The sequence below is a fragment of the Schistocerca piceifrons genome, chromosome 1, assembly GCF_021461385.2.
Source record: "Schistocerca piceifrons isolate TAMUIC-IGC-003096 chromosome 1, iqSchPice1.1, whole genome shotgun sequence".
NCBI lineage: Eukaryota > Metazoa > Arthropoda > Insecta > Orthoptera > Acrididae > Schistocerca > Schistocerca piceifrons.
The window spans coordinates 810,032,568-810,052,254 of record NC_060138.1 but is presented as its reverse complement, the minus strand read 5'-3'; the positions used below and the strand labels follow the sequence as shown (position 1 = coordinate 810,052,254).

General features: G+C 42.9%; 1 protein-coding gene across 1 annotated transcript in view; it reads left to right on the top strand.

Moving 5' to 3' along the window:
- The window catches only part of LOC124775332 (fibrillin-3-like), a 198,434-nt gene that overhangs the window by 135,921 nt on the left and 42,826 nt on the right, over positions 1–19,687 (top strand). Inside the window, exons 12-18 of the mRNA XM_047250166.1 lie at positions 3,191–3,400; positions 5,615–5,735; positions 9,939–10,075; positions 17,912–18,051; positions 18,143–18,245; positions 18,634–18,659; positions 18,747–18,827. Of these exons, the coding sequence (XP_047106122.1) occupies positions 3,191–3,400; positions 5,615–5,735; positions 9,939–10,075; positions 17,912–18,051; positions 18,143–18,245; positions 18,634–18,659; positions 18,747–18,827 (818 nt within the window). The remainder of the gene's footprint in view (positions 1–3,190; positions 3,401–5,614; positions 5,736–9,938; positions 10,076–17,911; positions 18,052–18,142; positions 18,246–18,633; positions 18,660–18,746; positions 18,828–19,687) is intronic.

Sequence of the window (19,687 nt, the reverse complement as noted above, 5' to 3'; positions counted from 1 at the left end):
TTTCTGACAGATTGGCATAACACCATACACCAGCCACTACGATGAATGGTAGATGATAGAGCTAAAGACCATGGAACGACATACCAGTATGTGCCACGCACGCCCAATTCAATGTGGTGCCCATCTGGAATAGATCCATTTTCAATGCGCCGAGATGGCCGTCTGCTGTGAGTACTAAATCTGGCACCGAGCATACCCCTAAATTTTCTACACATTACTATACTGAATGCCTTCAGTAAGTCAAATTATATTATTTACGCTCTGACGCAAAGAAAAAGGAAGCATAACATAGGGTTTTTCTAATTGGTCTCAAATTGATACTCATGCAGCTGTTGACGGAAAACGCAACACTGTAAACTTTGGCAGGCGATGGATGACTGGCTGACGGTGCAGCGTAATGCTACCGCGCAGCTGGTGAGTATACTAAACAGGGGACATGACGATACTAATGTATAACGTTTCCCGAATTTCATTCCATGTAGTCAGTTGGGCAGTAACTACGGCTTGCAGAACCATGGCCGTATACAGCGTCAAGAAGGAAACGGTCGATCTGTTGAGACGACAGAACGTGAGGACGGGGATATCGTGAGAGAGACAATCAAGGCCGCGGATCCATAATTATAATCGATCCGACGTGCAACTGGTGTTTCAGTGGTCACAAAGACCTCTTGCGCCTACTGCCGTTCATCTTTGTATACCAACAAGCCCGTTTGTAGTTGTGTCGGGCACATTAGGCCTGGAGTCTCATTGACTGGTGTGGAATAGTCTTCAGTGATGAGTTCTCCTTCGAACTGACCCCGACTGTCAGCGAAGACTTGTCAGCAGGCACCTCCGATAGCCGTGTCATACCAAACTGACTGTCGCCCGCCATAAGGCCCAACAACCAGGAGTGAAAGTCTGGGGTGCCGCTTCATTTCATAGCAGAATCCCTTTGGTTGTCATCCGCGGCACCCTAACAGCACATCGATATGTGGACGAAATGGCTCAAATGGGTCTGAGCACTATGGGACTTTACATCTGAGGTCATCAGTCCTCTAGAACTTAGAACTACTTAAACTTAACTAACCTACGGACATCACACACATCTATGCCCGAGGTAGGATTTGAACCTGCGACCGTAGCAGTCGCGCGGTTCCAGACTGAAGCGCCTAGAGTCGCTCGGCCACACCAGCCGGCAGTATGTGGACGAATTCTGCCCCCCGTTTTGTCGCCCTTCATGGCAAGTCATCGTGGCCTTACATTTCACCAGATAATTCCCACCCCCCATAGGACGAGAGTTTCTACCACTCCTGTTCGTGCTCGAAAAATCCTACCTTGGCCAGCAAAGTCGCCAGGTCTCTCCTCAAGCGAGAACGTTTGGAGCATTGTGGGCAGGGTCCTCGAGTCAGGTCGGGACAATGACGGTCTAGCGCGCTGGTTGGAAAGAATCTGGCACGACGTCCTTACCCACCCCGACAGGGCGAGAGTTTCCACCACGTGTTCGTGCTTGACAAATCCTATAGAGGGTGTTACAAAAAGGTACGGCCAAACTTTCAGGAAACATTCCTCACACACAAATAAAGAAAAGATGACATGTGGACATGTGTCCGGAAACGCTTAATTTCCATGTTAGAGCTCATTTTATTACTTCTCTTCAAATCACATTAATCATGGAATGGAAACACACAGCAACAGAACGCACCAGCGTGACTTCAAACACTTTGTTACAGGAAATGTTCAAAATGTCCCCCGTTAGCGAGGATACATGCATCCACCCTCCGTCGCATGGAATCCCTGATGCGCTGATGCAGCCCTGGAGAATTTGATCACGTTGGAATGAAGCCTCATCTGTAAAGAGAACATTTTCACTGAAATGAGGATTGACACATTGTTGGATGAACCATTCGCAGAAGTGTACCTTTGGAGGCCAATCAGCTGCTGATAGTGCCTGCACACGCTATACATGGTACGGAAACAACTGGTTCTGCCGTAGCACTCTCCATACTGTGATGTGGTCAACGTTACCTTGTACAGTAGCAACTTCTCTGACTCTGACATTAGGGTTATCGTCAACTGGACGAAGAATTGCCTCGTCCATTGCAGGTGTCCTCGTCGTTCTAGGTCTTCCCCAGTCGCGAGTCATAGGATGGAATGTTCTGTGCTCCCTAAGACGCCGATCAATTGCTTCGAAAGTCTGCCTGTCGGGACACCTTCGTTCTGGGAATCTGTCTCGATACAAACGTACCGCGCCACGGCTATTGCCCCGTGCTAATCCATACATCAAATGGGCATCTGCCAACTCCGCATTTGTAAACATTGCACTGACTGCAAAACCACATTCGTGATGAACACTAACCTGTTGATGCTAGGTACTGATGTGCTTGATGCTAGGACTGTAGAGCAATGAGTCGCATGTCAACACAAGTACCGAAGTCAACATTATCTTCCTTCAATTGGGCCGACTGGCGGTGAATCGAGGAAGTACAGTACATACTGACGAAACTAAAATGAGCTCTACATCTACATTTATACTCCGCAAGCCACCCAACATGGAAATTAAGCGTTTCCGGACACATGTCCACATAACATCTTTTCTTTATTTGTGTGTGAGGAACGTTTCCTGAAAGTTTGGCCGTACTTTTTTGTAACACCCTGTATTGGCCAGCAAGGTCGTCGGGTCTCTCCTCAAACGAGAACGCTTGGAGCATAGAACCAGGTCGGGATGATGACGGTCTAGCCAGCTGGTTGGAAAGAACCTGGCACGAGTCCTTAGGGAGGACATCCAACGACTCTGTCAAAGAACGCCAAGCCGAATGCAGGAGGACCAGGGGTGGACTAACTCGTTATTTACTTGCTCAATTTGTGAAGTATTTCTCTTTAATACGTCTTCCAACTTTTCTGAACTTCTAATAATTTGTTTGTTTGTACATGCACATCACATCCATCGATTTCCGTCCATTTCGTGTAACTCCTTCGATGTGCTTTTCTGTTAAAAGATTGAAGGATTGGGGGCGGGAGGTTTACTGTTTTACACAGAAACGCCTTGGTATAGACGAAAAGAAAAAGCAGACACCAGTCAGTGAACAACTATGCCTTTGATCCTGATACGTCCAAATCTTTTCATTAGAGAAGGTTTTTGTGCGCCGGCGCGGAAGCCACAGCTGGCGACAGCGTCCCCTGTACTGTACTGTGCTGTGTTTGTGCCCGGCAGAGGCGGTGTGCGGCCCACCGCCGGCGCCCCTGGGCGGTGAGGTGCGGTGTCCGGGGCTTCCCAGCGGTCCGGGCGCTCGCTACGCGGCGGGCGCCGAGTGCCACGTGCGCTGCGGGCCAGGCTACCGACACCTGGGCACCAGCGTGCTGCGGTGCGCGCCCGCCGGCGTCTGGGAAGGCGCGCAGCCCACCTGCGTGCGGGAGCTCAGGGGTACGTACACGGCTCACAGCGACGAGACCGGAGGGGGAGGACTAACCGCCGCCTCGCTAGTGTTATTTTGTCAATAATAAATTATGCGGAGGACGCATTCTTAAAAAAAATCCACGTGATGTATCCGCTCTTATTGGAGCTAAATTAGTAAGTTATCTAGGTGGAGACACGCTCCAGTGCAAAACACAGCATTGTGAACCTTAAGGATCAGAACGATGAAGTACCATAACAAATTAACTATTTGGTGAAAGTGAATGGAACTGTGGTAGCACGTTGCCAGAGGTCTCTCAGTCGAGCCCAGGAAGCAGGACGCAACATGGCGTGTGATCAGAGTGAATACAGTGCCAAATGGGGCTCGCGCTACAACACGAGGCAGCTGAAGGAATGGGAAAAGACAGCGTGTGTCAGTCAGAGAGCATTTACGGTTTACTGTGTTGGTGTTGTTCATTACAACAGGTCCCGGGGACAACAGCTGGTGACTTCTCATTGGGAAGAGTCAGTGGTAAAATGGAGTTTGGTATTGCTCACAGCGTTCCTTCATGTGCCTGGGAGCGTTCCACAACACAGTCAGAGGTGTCCAAAGAAAAGTCGGTGGTCAGCCACCATCAACTACAATACTACGATCGAGACTGAAGAGGCTCTCTTGGTTCCACGGGGCGCGGCAGGGTCTTTCTGAAGATGCGATGCTTTCATTGACGCTGGCGTGCGTCGCTCAGAACGACTGCTCTTAATGTAACACTGAAATGAAATGAAATGATCGTATGGCATTGTTGGCCGGGAGGCCCCTTGCGGGGAAGTCCTTTTTAGTTGACGCCACTTCGGCGACTTGCGAGTCAATGATGATGAAATGATGATGAACACACAACACCTAGTCATCACGAGGCAGAGAAAATCCCTGACCCCGCCGGCAATCGAACCCGGGACCCCGTGCGCGGGAAGCGAGAACGCTACCGCAAGACCACGAGCCTATGTCCAAGTTATGTAACTAACGAAAATAATTTCAGAGAACTATGTATTTGGATTTAGCCTATATTAAGATCAACTTTTCAACGACTCATATGAATTTTTGTACATATTCATTTATGACTTTCGACTCAGCTCTTTTCTAATAGAAATCCACAACCTCCGGTTTACACATTTATACTGCACCATCATCTCGGAGAGTTAGTATCAAAACAGCGGAAACACACTGTGCAATGAACTTCTTATTCTGCAGAAACTTTACAGTTTCTCTTACACATGCTGGTCTAAAAAAAAAGCTCTGTGAAAAAAATAATCACTTCATACTCTTACGAAATACGTCAGAACAAACAAGTCATAACCAGTAAAAGGAAAAGCAAAACAGTTTTCATTCAAACAGATAGTGGTTTACTTACACAGGCTACAACTTGCATGAGAATCTGTTCTTTGTAATCGAGGTGTACGGTCCGTTAGATGTTAACGGGTGATATTGTGATATGTTCTGCAATGATACAGCTATGAAGAAAATGCAGAACAGAAAATGGTGCAGTTGAGAACTGGTGTTTTGGTTGCTGCCCAACTCAAATATCGTTTCAGCATACGATTCAGGTAGCTAACACATTATTTGCGTTAAGCACTACGAATTGAGAGACTGGCAGACATTTTGAAAGTAATCTGCACAAACTTTTAATAAGAACCCAGTACACATAGTTCCCTTGATATCTCGTTATCGGAAATGGAAACAACATGAAATGGTTTATATGATAAACAAGAAATAACCAAAATCTGCTGAAAAAACATCGTTAGCAGCATAAAGTTTGAAACTTCCTGGCAGATTAAAACTGTGTGCCGGACCGAGACTCGAACTCGGGACCCTTGCCTTTCGCGGGCAAGTGCTCTACCAGGAGAGCTTCTGTGAAGTTTGCAAGGTGGGAGACGAGGTACTGGCATAAGTAAAGCTGTGAGGAGGGGGCGTGAGTCGTGCTTGGGTAGCTCAGTTGGTAGAGCACTTGCCCGCGAAAGGCAAAGGTCCCGAGTTTCGTTCAAAGTTGCAATGGTATAATGAAAGATTGTCTTTGTGTTGATATTTTATTTCTTTGTGCTAGAGTTGACACCTTATACGTAGTTGTTGTAGATAATACGTAGAAAATAATTTAAGTGGCTATCATTATCAATAGAGACTCATACAGCTTTTGACATTTTTCTTTTGTGTACATTAATTGCCAGTAAAATACGAAAACCTTTGTTCTACAGCTTCTGACGCACCAGCACCTTTCATTCAGTGCCAAAATGACGTCAGAATTGACTTACCTCCAAATGAGAGCTCTGTCCGTGTTCGTATTCAGCAGCCGAAATCTAACATGGACTGGTGGAGGTGAGTATGATATGTTCCTTGTCAATATTTTATATTCTTGTGCAGAAGTAATCAGTACAGTACGGCTCTTTAAGTAACAAGTACTTCTTCTTTTTTTGTTTATGTCAAACATTTTATTCGGTTTCTAATTTATTTAAAAATAAACATTATAATTTAGTTCATGTGTCAGTTAGATGATTATAGTCCTTTCTGTAGTACGTTTTCCATCATTGTCTTATCCTGAGAGTAAGATTTGTAATACTTTACGTTAAGTTCAACATTATTTCGTAAATTCATGCTAGAGAACTGATTCGTAATATGCAGTCTGTGCAATATCTTTTTGACCATCAGTGTTTCATACTATTGACTTTGAATATGAAATTAATATTTCCTTCCTATTAAATGTCTTTAAACTTTTATCATTACCTCTCCCGTGAGTAATACAACAACTACGGAACGATAAGAGCACGTAATATTTCAAGCCAGAGGTCGGTACAAGACTGTCTGAAGTTACATTTATTGAACTTGTAGTAAGAAAGGGTTTCACGTTTCACCCAGTTTGGTGTATTTTAATGACATACCTGTTATAATTTCATCTAACACCCAAAATCTGCAAGGACTCTATTCAGCAGTCCGCATTTCCTGGTCTAGTGGCAAGCGTTGCTGCCTCTGAATCACGGGGTCTCGGTTTCGATTACCGGCCGTGTGTGGTATTTTCTCTGCTTGGAGACTGGGTGTTTGTGTTGCCCTCATCATTTCATCATCATTAGGGAAAGTGGAGAAACTGGACAGTGAAACGATTCGCAATATGTACGGGCGCTGATAACCGCGCAGCTGAGAGCTCCACAAGTCGGATATCATCAACATCACTATTCAGCAGTATTGGCACTTGTATCAGTCTGTGCACTGCGAGTAGTTTATGACACCAGCCATTTTGAAAGTGAGTAGCACTTATTTAAGTTGTATTTATTGGTGTTATTATAAATACCGATATTATAAATACAAAACCAGAATGGGATAATCCAAAAGTAGGTGTAATAATTAATAATGAAATAGGAATGTCCGTAAGCTACTATGAACAGCATGCTGAACGCACTATCGTAACCATGACGGCCACGAAGCCAACGCCTAACTCGGTAGTATAATTTGTATGCCATACGGCTTCGCAGTTTATGAAGAGACTGAAAGAATGTATGACGAAATAAAAGAAATCATTGAGGTAGTTAGCAAAGAGGAAAATTTAGTTGTGGTTGAGGGCTGGAATTCGATGGCAGGAAAAAGAAGGAGAAGTACCAAGAGTATATGGACTAGGGTAAAGGAATGCAAACCCACGGAGCGTAGTTTAATCACAGCAGACAAGTGGTCTAAAAATCATGTAAGAAGGCTGTATACATGCAAGAGTCCTAGAAGGTTTCAGACAGTGATTTGGAGACCAGGTTTTAAAATGGAAGACGTTGCCAAGGGGCAGATGTGGACAGTTACCATAATTTATTGATTATGAACTGTAAGGTAATAATTAACAAGTTGCAGCAAAGTAAGAAATTAAGGAGACGGAAACTAGATAAGGATGAAAGAAACGATGTTACTGAGACTTTTTTAGGGAGAGCAAGGCAACATTTGAAAATGGGGAGGGGAATAGACTAGATGAGTAGGAGACGGATAAACAGCCGGCCGGGGTGGCTGAGTGGTTCTGGGTGCTACAAGCTGTAACCGCGCGACCACCATGGTTGCAGGTTCGAATCCTGCCTCGGGCATGGATGTCTGTGATATCCTTAGGTTAGTTAGGTTTAAGTAGTTCTAAGTTCTAGGGGACTGATGAACTCAGAAGTTAAGTCCATAGTGCTCAGATCCATTTGAGCGGATAAATAGCTTTGAGAGGTGAAATAGTTAAGGCAGCACAAGATCAGACAGGTAAAGCGACAAGGCCTAGTACATGTTCTTTGATAACACAGGAAAAAGTACAAAAATGCAGAAAATGAAACACGAGAAAGGGAATACAGATGTCTAAAAATGAGGTTTGTTGAAAGTGAAAAATGTCTACATGACAAATGCCAAGGCTCTAGAAGCATGTATAACTAAGGGAAAGATGGATATCGCTTACAGGAACGTTAAAGAGACCTTTGGAAGGAACTGAAACAATTGTATGAACACGTAGAGCTGAGATGATAAGTCAGTGCTAAACAAAGAACGGAAGTCTGGAAGGTGGAAGGAATATGCAGAAGTGTTCTTCAAGGGAATTAAACTAAAGGCAATGTTATAGGAAGGGAAGAGGATAGAAACAAAACATAATTTTGATAGACTTTCGATGTTAACATCACACGCTATCCTTTTTTTTGTTTTAATGACTACTATACATTTGTATTTCAATGGTGTGAACATCGAGGCCGTACCCTTTAGTGGTTTTCTTACTTCGCTATCCGTGCGACAAAATTGTTTAATTTAATGTCAGTTTCGATTTTGTTTTAATTTTTGTCTCTTATCCAATCAGCGGAAATTATACGAGTAACTTGGTACAAACTTTACTCTGTACTTTGACTTTGATATGTCCGTTCCACGAAACACTTCATGGACATATAAAAGGTGAAATTTAAGTACAAGCTATTCTCCATCCTAATCGTCAGGCTTTAGTTAATGAAAACAAAAAATCTTTTATTGCATGTAAGTACTTACTCTCATAACATTCAGCTTACTACGATCGTATCATATTTGACAATAAAACAAATTCGGTGAAATAATTTTCGAAGTATAATTATTAGAACGTACAGTCAGCAAAATGTCGGCAGCTTTAATAGAACCAGACTTCAGAATCTCTTTTCACAGTAAACATCAATGAATATAAAGACAATGTTCTAGTGTTTTCTTCTTGACGTCATTAAAAATAAAGATAGTTTGTGTATGTTTTGAATTACTAGGCGTTCAGTAGACAACGCTAACTAAAAACATTGTTCGGATTATCATTACTTCTTTATTCACCACCTCGATCTTTCGCTAGTAAAAAACGGAGTATGAGGGCTATTTTTATTTCAAGGTCCGATTGGTCGCTAAATTAAAACAGCAGTGAACACGAAAAAAAATTTTTGCGACATTTAGTTACACATTCGAGGTACGTAGTCGTCGTTCCGACTACAACATTTGTCGTTGCCTTTTGCCAACTTCCAGATACTCTCGTCACAGACAGCTGCCGCCTATGGTTTTCGCCAATTCCCTACGCTGCTCTGTAGCTCCCTGTCTGTGCCGACATGCTGTCTCCATAGCTGGGAGCGGAGGGTTGAAAATCAGAGAGAGCCAAGTTGCGAGTTTTAAGGTGGGTGATCAAACACTGCAGGAACGTTTTTGTTGCACTGCTGTGTGGGACCGAGCGTTATCATGAAGAAGGGCAAGCATGATGTCAACATTCCTCTTCGCTTGTTCTGAATAGCCCATTGGATAGGATTTTGTCGACTCAGCCTATCTACTCGCTGAACAAGATCATCGGTTGTCACTCGCTTCCTTTCCTGACCGCCTGCATCAGTCGTGCTTCAAAGTTCCTGCATCAATGCCGCAGTTTTATGTCACACAGGGCAACTATGTGCCGGCCGAAGTGGCCGTGCGGTTAAAGGCGCTGCAGTCTGGAACCGCAAGACCGCTACGGTCGCAGGTTCGAATCCTGCCTCGGGCATGGATGTTTGTGATGTCCTTAGGTTAATTAGGTTTAACTAGTTCTAAGTTCTAGGGGACTAATGACCTCAGCAGTTGAGTCCCATAGTGCTCAGAGCCAGCCAGCAACTATGTTACGTGGGCTGGATAAAATCAGGCGGAGCAGCTCAGTATGAAGAAATTGAATTACAGCACCCAATTTACACTTGGCTTAAGACTATTTTTCTAGGTATTCTTGGTTGTTCACTGTGCACTCAGAACTGGAAAGAGTGACTTGACGCGATCGACGTTCGTAATACAGACAGTGCGCAACACTTCTGCACAAAGATTCATCGGAGGTTGAAAACAAAATAGCCCTCGTATTTTGCTATCTTCATTGAATCATTTTCATGAGCATGACATAACATGTGTTCATATCTTATGGGTCCCGCCTCTTCTCACTTAATGTAATATAATTATGTTTTCGATAGGAAACGAAGAATAAAACGAAAATTTGTTTTGAATCTTTTTTCCTTACACTATGCATGTACTGTAATCCAGTTCTCTCAAAGCACAGGACATTAAAGGCTCTTATGTCGTTCCCTGCAGGTACATTGATTCTGTGCCTCCTTGGGGCAAGCAGCTGGAGACGCAGCTGGGTCCTGGCACCTCAGAGGTAACGTTCATCGCCAGAAATCCAATGGACAACACGACAGCGAGCTGCACCGTCAAGATACATGTCCAAGGTGAGTGCCTGTGTGAGGCCGATGCGTTTATCACTGCAGGAGTCTTCTGAACAAAGTCGCCAAGCGCTACATTCGACAGACATTTTGACCAGACACTGATTCCACCAAAGCCGCTTATACCAACTGAGAGACAGAATTAGGCATTGAATTTAGAAATGCGTCAGAAGTGAATAACAAAAAGGATGCTTCCGCGAGTACACTGTGGGTTTCCAGTTGATAAGTTTTATCTTGTACGTTAATGACAGGGAATTTAGAAATGCGTCAGAAGTGAATAACAAAAAGGATGCTTCCGCGAGTACACTGTGGGTTTCCAGTTGATAAGTTTTATCTTGTACGTTAATGACAGGTACGCATTCCCTCATCAAAGGCGAAGAATTTGTCGCCTACATATATGTTCCCGCGTTAAGATATTGGCAACAGTACTCTTGACAGTTGTGATGGTCAGTTAAATAAATAAGGCAGCTTCGAATTATTTTATGCAGGTCTTTAATGATTTCACGTGTAAAATTTGGCAAAAATACTCTTGCCAGTCAGGTGGCGTTTTCATTCCAGCAGAGTAAATCTCCCATTCAAAGGGAACTCATTACGTAAGTTTCTTACTCCCGAAAGTATGACATTTTTATGTTCCTGTAGAGCAGATAGTGGGATCAAGATCTGACCACTGAAGTAATTAAATCCCGCGGTTATTGAATCATCGGATTATCTCTTAGAATCAATAAAACAGGGTAGCACAAAATGCTTAATTTCCTCACCTAAATTGATAGTGCTGGCTATATTTGAATCACTTCAGGTAGCATTTATTAAGAGGATTTTCCAGATTTGGAATTTGCCTTATGAACAGGGTAAATCTCCTAGAAACATTTCCTGTAAGCGGAAGATTTTAATTTGTTGTCAGACATGTACGTATGCACATTTCTAGCCTAGATGATCCGATTGTGACGGTTGTAGAAAGGACTTCTTACCCGAAACATTTTGTTGCAGTTGTGCCAAGTACACAGATTTTTCTGAAACCGCACGATCACAAACCGAAGTTGACTACAATTTAGGAATAATCTAGTTTTCAATTGATTACTTACTTGTGTGTTGCATAGGCTGATTCGGTTTCTCATTCGAGTTAAAAGGTTTGTAATGACCATTAACAAGTTCCTCAACCGAGGAAGAAGTAGAACTTGTATTAAGTAAGCTAAACTATGTGCTTCTTTACGATGATGAAGATTTTTCATTTGCATTTTTTACGCTTCGCAATTGGTATGAAAAAGGTGGTTCATAAAGTAAGTAAATGAATAAGAAAAAATAACAAGGTAAGCAAATAAATTCCTTAAACGAGTCAGATTAGGAAAGAATAAAACCTGTAGTTCAGGATGCTTTATAATGGCTCTTTCAATCTCTCTGTTGCATGTCCTCCATTTCTTTGGAACAACTACATACACTGTACTTCCCAAATAAACATTCGAAACAGATACAATCATGGCACGATCAATATCTGCCGGCTGGTGTGGCCGAGCGGTTCTAGGTGCTCCAGTCTGGAACTGTGCAACCGCTACGGTCGCAGGTTCGAATCTTGCCTCGGGCATGGATGTGTGTGATGTCCTTAGTTAGGTTTAAGTAGTTCAGAATCTAGGGGACTGATGACCTCAGATGTTAATTCCCATTGTGCCCAGAGCCATTTTTGAACTAAGAATATCTAATGAATCCAATATTCGCACAATTACATAGTCCCCTGCGAAGATTCGGCAGAAAACAGACTTGGTTTACATTTTAAAATATTTGTTTTTCGGGAATTAATTGTGACGCATACCACGTATACGATACCATTGCCTGATAAATCGGCGCTGAAAGTTGATAATGAATTATGCTGTGAATCGTTATAGTATCCGTGCAGTTGTGCAATTTCTGCTGGACGAAGCGGACTGTAATTCTGAAGCCTCAAATCATAGTTGTTGGTGATCAAAATGTATGTTACATGGCTAGCACATAGGTGTGCAGTTTGACGGTATTACTTCCACCGTGCAAGTTGGTTGTCACTCGTCAGTTGTATAAACATGCTGTCACACATGACTATGTTACTTCGTCTACCCCAGGAATGCAATGTCGGGTAAAATGTGTTACCAGCAGCGTACGGTTTTAAAATATTCTTAATATAAGTTTCTTAAATTGACGTAAACATTTTTAACGAGTCGATAAATGAATGTCCTCTTCTAGAGCAAATTCATCAATGGTTCCTTATATGAACAGGATCGCTTTTGGCAACATTTTTGCAGACACTGTTTTGGGATACTGCGCTGTGTACAATAGGTTACTTTATGTACAGTAGAGTAGAAATTAAATGGGGAAAGCTCATATTTTACAAGGAATCGATGTTGGAAAGGGAATAACATAGGTTAAGGGTAGGAATCGGTTAACCATAGAACAGGATGCTCGGATACCGGGATCCTTGAACAGTAAGCCACTGAGCCCTTTCACTGAACATTTATTTTGACCATCTCACCACATTAAAATTGCAAACATTGATACTTGAAGAATCATCCAACTGGACGTCGAGAACATACCCTCCAACAGGGTAAAGGCTTATGACCTCAGATGTACAAATAATAATTCGGGGGCACATTTTTAGTAAACTGGTGTCTGCTCTGTCAATTTGGCCGAAGTACAACTTTCGACAGCTACTTGTGTCGCCCGCCTGTGTGTGTCACGTCATTAAAATAAACTAAGTTAATCACACAAGGATCGACACTACCGCCCACTCAGCCGAGCAAATGGGTGCAACTGACAGTATAATGAAAAATAAAGAAGAAAATCACGACCACATTGGTTAACAGTTCAACCAAAAAACTGGAATAAAATCTAATACTGACAGGGCGCACGCTGAACCTAAATCTTCGTCGAGCGCCACGTGCAAGACGAAGCCCAAAACTCCTCGCATTACCTGTGTTCCAAGGCCTCCTTAATACCTCTCACCAGTACACCCACAGCCAAACAATGCCAACCTCTCCAACGTCCTCCCACCCTCACCGCAGTGATCTCAAAGTTGACCTTGAGATCACGGATGAGGAAGTAGCACCCGAAATGAACAACCACCCGAATTTAGAAGTCCGAAAAAACATTCGGATCAATAACGACCTTGGCTTCACTCGTCTCGTCCGTGTCTTCTCTGAATCTGCCGCCACCAAAGACCTTCTCCTTAAGAGCGAGTCCTGATTTACCACCACCGCCACAAGGCAGATGGTAGAAAATCCTATCTGCCGTCGTATCACTGCCAAATCTGTCTATGTTGCAATGATCAGTTGACAGCGGATTGTAAAAACTCATCTACATGTCCACACAAAGCAGAGCCTCCCATTTATTTAAACAGTGCCCTAACCTAGCATCTCTTCCTACCTGCAACACTCGCAATGTCTCCTGTCACACCTGTTCTGTGAAGTGCAAGCTTAAGCCGCAACCTACCAAACCTGAACTCACTATCCCAATCTGCCCCACTGGACTCTCACTCACTCCAACAATTCACTCCATCAAGTTCTGACACCTGAAGATAGTATTAAATTTATTACAAACCTCCAAAGCGCCTGTCTATTCAAATGTCCATACACACTCCAACAAATTTCCCTTGCTGCCCAATCCATCTTCCATTTCAACACTGAAGTTACATATTCCCACAACCAGGTACATCTTCACCTTTCTGGACGCCCTTGTCTAAACCTCATCAGACCTGACCCACACAAACCAATATTATCAGTTATAATGGCAAGACAGCATTACAAAATCGTTTACCACAACACCCGCTCCTTCCCCAACAATAAACTCTTTCTAATCGACATCCTGTCCCAACACAACGTCCTTACCTTTATCCTCCAATACTACCACACTAGCTGAACATCTCCCTTAATACTGCAACACAAAGATGACCCCCTTCCCACATCCAGAGGTGGAGTTGCAATTTGCCTCCACAAGAACATCTCTATACAATACTCCCTACACAAAATTCCTACCAAACGCCTTATCCTTACCCTCTTTTTCCAACCCCTAACCATTACCTGTGCAACAATCCACATCCATCTCTTATGACTTCCTCGCTCACATAGATCATACCTTTTCCACCTATATTATTGCTGCTGATGTCACCATCCATAAAGTCCTCCACAGAACTTCAGTGATGGCGTCAATTTTCAGATCCCCAGCAAGTGACGTTGTACCCATCCCACACCACATACATCCTGAAAGGAACACCTCCCTCGATGCCATCATAGCATCTCCGAAACTTCTTGGATGTCTCACTGCAGAAGTCCTCAATTTGATTGGAATTGACCACCTTCCTGTATTTCTCTTATTCTTCTACACACAATACCACCTCCATGCATCCCATTCCAATCTCCATCCCAGAATTACCCAAGAATTCTAACAAACCAACTGTAATGCCTATTGTGGATCCATAGAAACCCAGAATGGAAGCCAACACTGGACAGTCCATCAGCTTCTGATATCCCCCATGCCACATCATTCCTGCAGCTGACCTTGTCAGATATATTTTCATCCACATTCCTACCGAGACCATACATCCTAACTGATCCCTTCACCCCCCTCCCCACACCCCCTCCCCCCCTCCCTTGGCCAAGCCCAACTACTCCTCCAAGAGTCTCATCGCAAGTATTGCTTTTTCTTGCAGACTTGTGACCGAGATAAACTCACAAGCCAGCAGCGAATATTATCATATCAGAAATTTAATAAATGTGGAGAAACGCTGGGAATGGCACCAGACATGTCTCAACACCACACTCCTCATTAACTCTTGCAAGTACTGGATATCATCCATCAATGCATTGTTAACAACCTATTAGTTCACTACCCACTGCTCCACAATAACCATCCCTTACCTGACAACCTGAGCAAAGCTAACCATTGTGCATTCTACCTCTCTGACATCGTTTCCATCCCTGATGACCCAAATTTTGATTAGTCACTTTTCCCTACCATCTGCTAACATGCAACTACCGCTGCCCTGCCCCTGGATTCCAACTTCCAGTATTTGAACAATAACTACAAACAATGTTAAATACACCAACGACAGCACACGACATAAAACGAGTACTCCACAAAAAATGTAACAGTTTCCCCAGCCATGACTGCATTACTTATCAATATCTTAAGGCATGCCCCCTCTCATTTTGAGCCACCCTTACAAGCATTTACACCACTACCCTCTCCACTGGTTACTATCTTCAACAGTGGAAAAAGCCGAAATCCCGCTTTCCCTCAAACCCCAGGAACCTGTTATTGACACCTCCTCTTACTTGCCCCATCTGCCTTATCAAATTGTTTAGGAAGATCTTTGAATCCATTCTCCCCCAAGGTATCCAACTCCTGAACACCACCTCCTTCACGTTAACCAGTGTGGCTTCCATCTCTATTTCTCGTCTGATGACCAGTCCCTGCACCTGGCACATCTCCTACCCCATCGACAAAATTCTTATATTAACTTCTCATTGTTTGGATTCACAGTCATATAATATTTCTTAAAAGACATCATAGTCGCCGTTGACTGTATAAAATATTTGTTGTTACTATTGCAATTTCGGCCTTATGGACATTTTCAAGTAAACAGCAACTTTTGATGTCTTTTAAGAAAAATTCTTATAAATCAGCTTTTTTTGTCTCCCTCGGCCTAAGGAAAGCCTACAACCATGTATGACATGCTGGTCTCCCTTTAAACTCCAGACCAACCCACATCAATTAAATATGTCCACCTTACTGAATCCTTTCGATCTACTCCCCCTCCTTTGTCACTATTAACAATACCAACTCCTGCAGATTGCCCCCTGGCTCTAAACTCTCATCTCTCTTTTATGTCCTCTACAATATTGATACGCCAAAACCAAACCCTCAGTCCACCTCATTCAGTATGCTGATGTCTCCGCATTCCCTGCCCTCCGTATGCTCCGTATATCCCAACCATCTCTCCGAATGCACCTCAATCAGTTCACCTCCTTCTGTAACTAATGGCTAGATCAACCCCTCCAAAACTCAAGCAATATTTATAGGATGAACCACGCACAATTTCCACCTCCATGGCCTCTACCTTACCATTTATGACTATTCTATCCGTTTAACTAACACACTGAAATATCTTGGACTAGCCTTCAACCAGCAACAAATGTGGAAAACTCACCTACTAACCAACCAACAGAACCTGTCAATAGACAAAAACTACTAAGAGGTGGAACTTGTGGATTACACCCTTCCACTACTCTCCACATCTACAAAACCCTGATATGATCCATCCTCCTATGCCGATGTAGCATGGACCTTTGGCCCATCAAAATTCTATAAGTATTTCCAAGTCATCAAAAACAATGCTCTCGATACCACTTTTAGCTTCCATTTACCTTCTTCCTCATGGATTCTCTACCATGTTAGCGAATTCTCACCCTCCTCACCCACATAGAACACCTCCACATCTCCTACAGTATCCTATAGTATCCAAAGTAGTTCAGTGGGTGCACACTAGACTCTGAATACTAGATTCCAATAACCCCATTGTCTCCCCTCTGATCACCAACACTGGTATGCTACTGAACCTTCTCAAACACACCCATCGATCCCAGCATCTATACCCACTACACATCCTATCTCAATGCGGTTTTAATCAGCTCCCTCTCCCAGACACTGAGATCTACCCCGGTAGTTATCCCTCCTGCCAACTTTAACTCTTCTCCGCCTATCCAACTACACATCAGAGCTCCTCTCTCCTCATCCTTTTCTACTCGTCCTTAGGCCTTTCCTCTCGTAACCATTACCCTCCCCACACACCACGCAATTTCTCACTCTCTGTCTTTCCCACTGCCTTTGTCTTTGATTTGAAGCAGCGTATTGATGTGACTGGAGGCATCACGTTATTTACATGCGAATAATGGAGAGGGTGAGCATTAAGTGCAAAAGAACTATCCCGAACAGGTGAATAACGTCTCTGAACACTATCGAACAGCGCCTCCTTCAAGAATTTTACTCCGGAGCCACTGAGAACCGTTAAGTAACAACGAATGATGAACACACACTCACACATACACACGCGAAGGTGATAAGTCTGGTGTGCATCTCAGAAACAGCAGGTAATACTGGTTATAAACAACGGTTGGTATTTGAATTTATTGGAACAGTTTTGTGATCCGAATCACATCATATTTTGAAATATATGATAACGAAAATGCATAATGACGAAATATCTTATTCTTAGAAGCTATGCAAAACGCAAGGAAGGAAGATTAGGGTTCCACGTCGTTTTGATGACGAGGTCTACAGAGGCGGAGCAGAAGATCGAGATGGAAACATGAGGAACCAAGTTAGCCGTGACATTTCAAAGGAATCATCCCACCAAACACCATAAGAGATTTAGGAAAATTACAAGCAAAACTTGAAGCTGAATGACGGGGTTTTTAACCGACATCCTCCGAAAGTCCAGCGTCTTACCTCTGCGCTATCTCGCTGAGCGAGACTAACAGACCCCATAAGACCATTTTAGTTGCTATATAACCATATTTAGACGTGGTCGCACAGCGGAAGATTTCCCCTAAAGTGGTTCTGTCTGCTGACAAGGTCGGTAGCATACAAATATATCCCGAATCATGACATAAGACAGGTTCGTTAAGATTTGTGTGATTTTTGAGACAAGCATCCAGTACAAAAGGATACGTAGTGATAGGAATGAAGTTCTGAAGTTTCATTTCACTTTCTACTAACCGCCCTTGCAAGACTTTCTCAGAAATCACAGAGGATCACCTCACTGCTAGTATCTGAAAGACCACCGACTGCAGAAAATTTCTAATTAGCGCTGATGCACTGTTGCAGACTTGGAGAGCCCAGTAGTGAGGACCTGTCCCCAGTCTTTCGATGTATTTCTGCGGCCTGGAGAGCTATACAGGGCTGTTTCATGGGTAGAACCGGAGTTTGAAGACAACGTCGGAATTGAAAACATATATAGGTCTAAGGTAAGTTTCGTGGGCTTTCTCATCTACTGTTATCCATATTTATGAAAGAAGCACAGAAATGACTGACTCATTTTAATTGATGAATTTTCAGAGTTCAGGAGAGAAGTTCTCAAAGGGCTTACATCAAATTAATTACGTGGCAACGGATGCTGCTGGAAACAAAGCCAAGTGTCACTTCTCCATACATGTGAAAGGTACGTACGCTCAATGTTCAGAGCGCTTTTACCAATAGTTCTTGTCTATCTTTACTGTTCGAGAGAGATCTGAGGAAAAGTAAGTTGATTAAAGAATATGGGACGCGCAACACAAACTTACTTAGTACTCAGAATGATTGTCCGTTTCAACAGCAAAGACAGGCCTCGACATCAACAAGAGGCATACGATGTAGCATCTCTGTAATATGTGATAGAAAATGTACGTGTAGAATTATAGTGTTCCTACAAACGGATAGTAATTCTATAATTCTTCTAATATCCTTTTTTTCCTTTTGATTCATTTGCTTTTAAATTATAAGGTCAAAATGTGCTCCTACATTAACCTTTTTTAAAACCATGTTCTCAATTGGTTCTCCCTCATTTCCAGGTGACGAGATCAATAAACCAACTCACGTAAGTTATTAAAGTTTTTTGCTGTTATGTATTTATTGCATGGATATTTTTCTATGAGTCACTGAGAGAATTTTCGATTTTCTTCAGAGATTACGTCCACCGTACAAAAAGACGGTGATATGTCCCGGGAAGACGACAACTAAGAAAATTTATACAATTCATTATCCCGTAAGTACTCTGTAAAAGTACGAGTTCTTTTCCATATTTTATTATTCCTATGTATGTTACTAACCTGGTGTTCGTAAGTAGAAACATTTAATGAATTATTAAAGGAAGTAAACATAGATACATAAACACGGAAATGAGGCAGGTTTGTGTGATTATCACTTAGACTCCTTTTGTTACGGAGACGCAGAATGGGTGTAAGGAGGATTATCCTGGCATTTCGCCCACCACTCCCGGCCTGTATCTGGCAGCATCTTGTTAGACCGGCGTGATGAATTCTGTAAACCCAAGGGCACAATCACGGCTAAATCTCAGTTAACGTCGTCGGTAGAGCCTCTTGATGTACGGTCTGGCCGTGAATTGCGATGTATGGCTCGTATGTGCCTAGCATGTTAAATTCCTCGAGAACCTCAAGCGTTGCTGTATGCACTATACTTAAATAAATAAAAAATAAGTTAAAAAAGAGTAAATAACTTGCAAAGATAATGGATCAATCGTGCTGTATTTCAGACGTGTTTCAGTATGTTTTCTGTGATAAAAAACATCTTCTGATGTCCACTGAGACCCCTGTAGGAGCCAGATATGTGTTATGTACTAGGTCGGTTTCTGCGACCATTGCGTGTTCAGTTAACCAGGAAAGTCTGCAATGGAGACCGAATTTGAACAGAAGTAATGCGTAAAGGCTGGACTGGTCGCTAAACAAAATGTGATGCTTCAAAAATAGAATGACCTAATTTCTTCTAATATGACGTGTTTCGGACTTAGCCATCCTCAGATATGTGTAAAAATGGTACATATACAGCAAAATTTAATCAAAGCGGAACGTGTAGAACTTCGCAATTTGGCCAAACGGTACAAATATG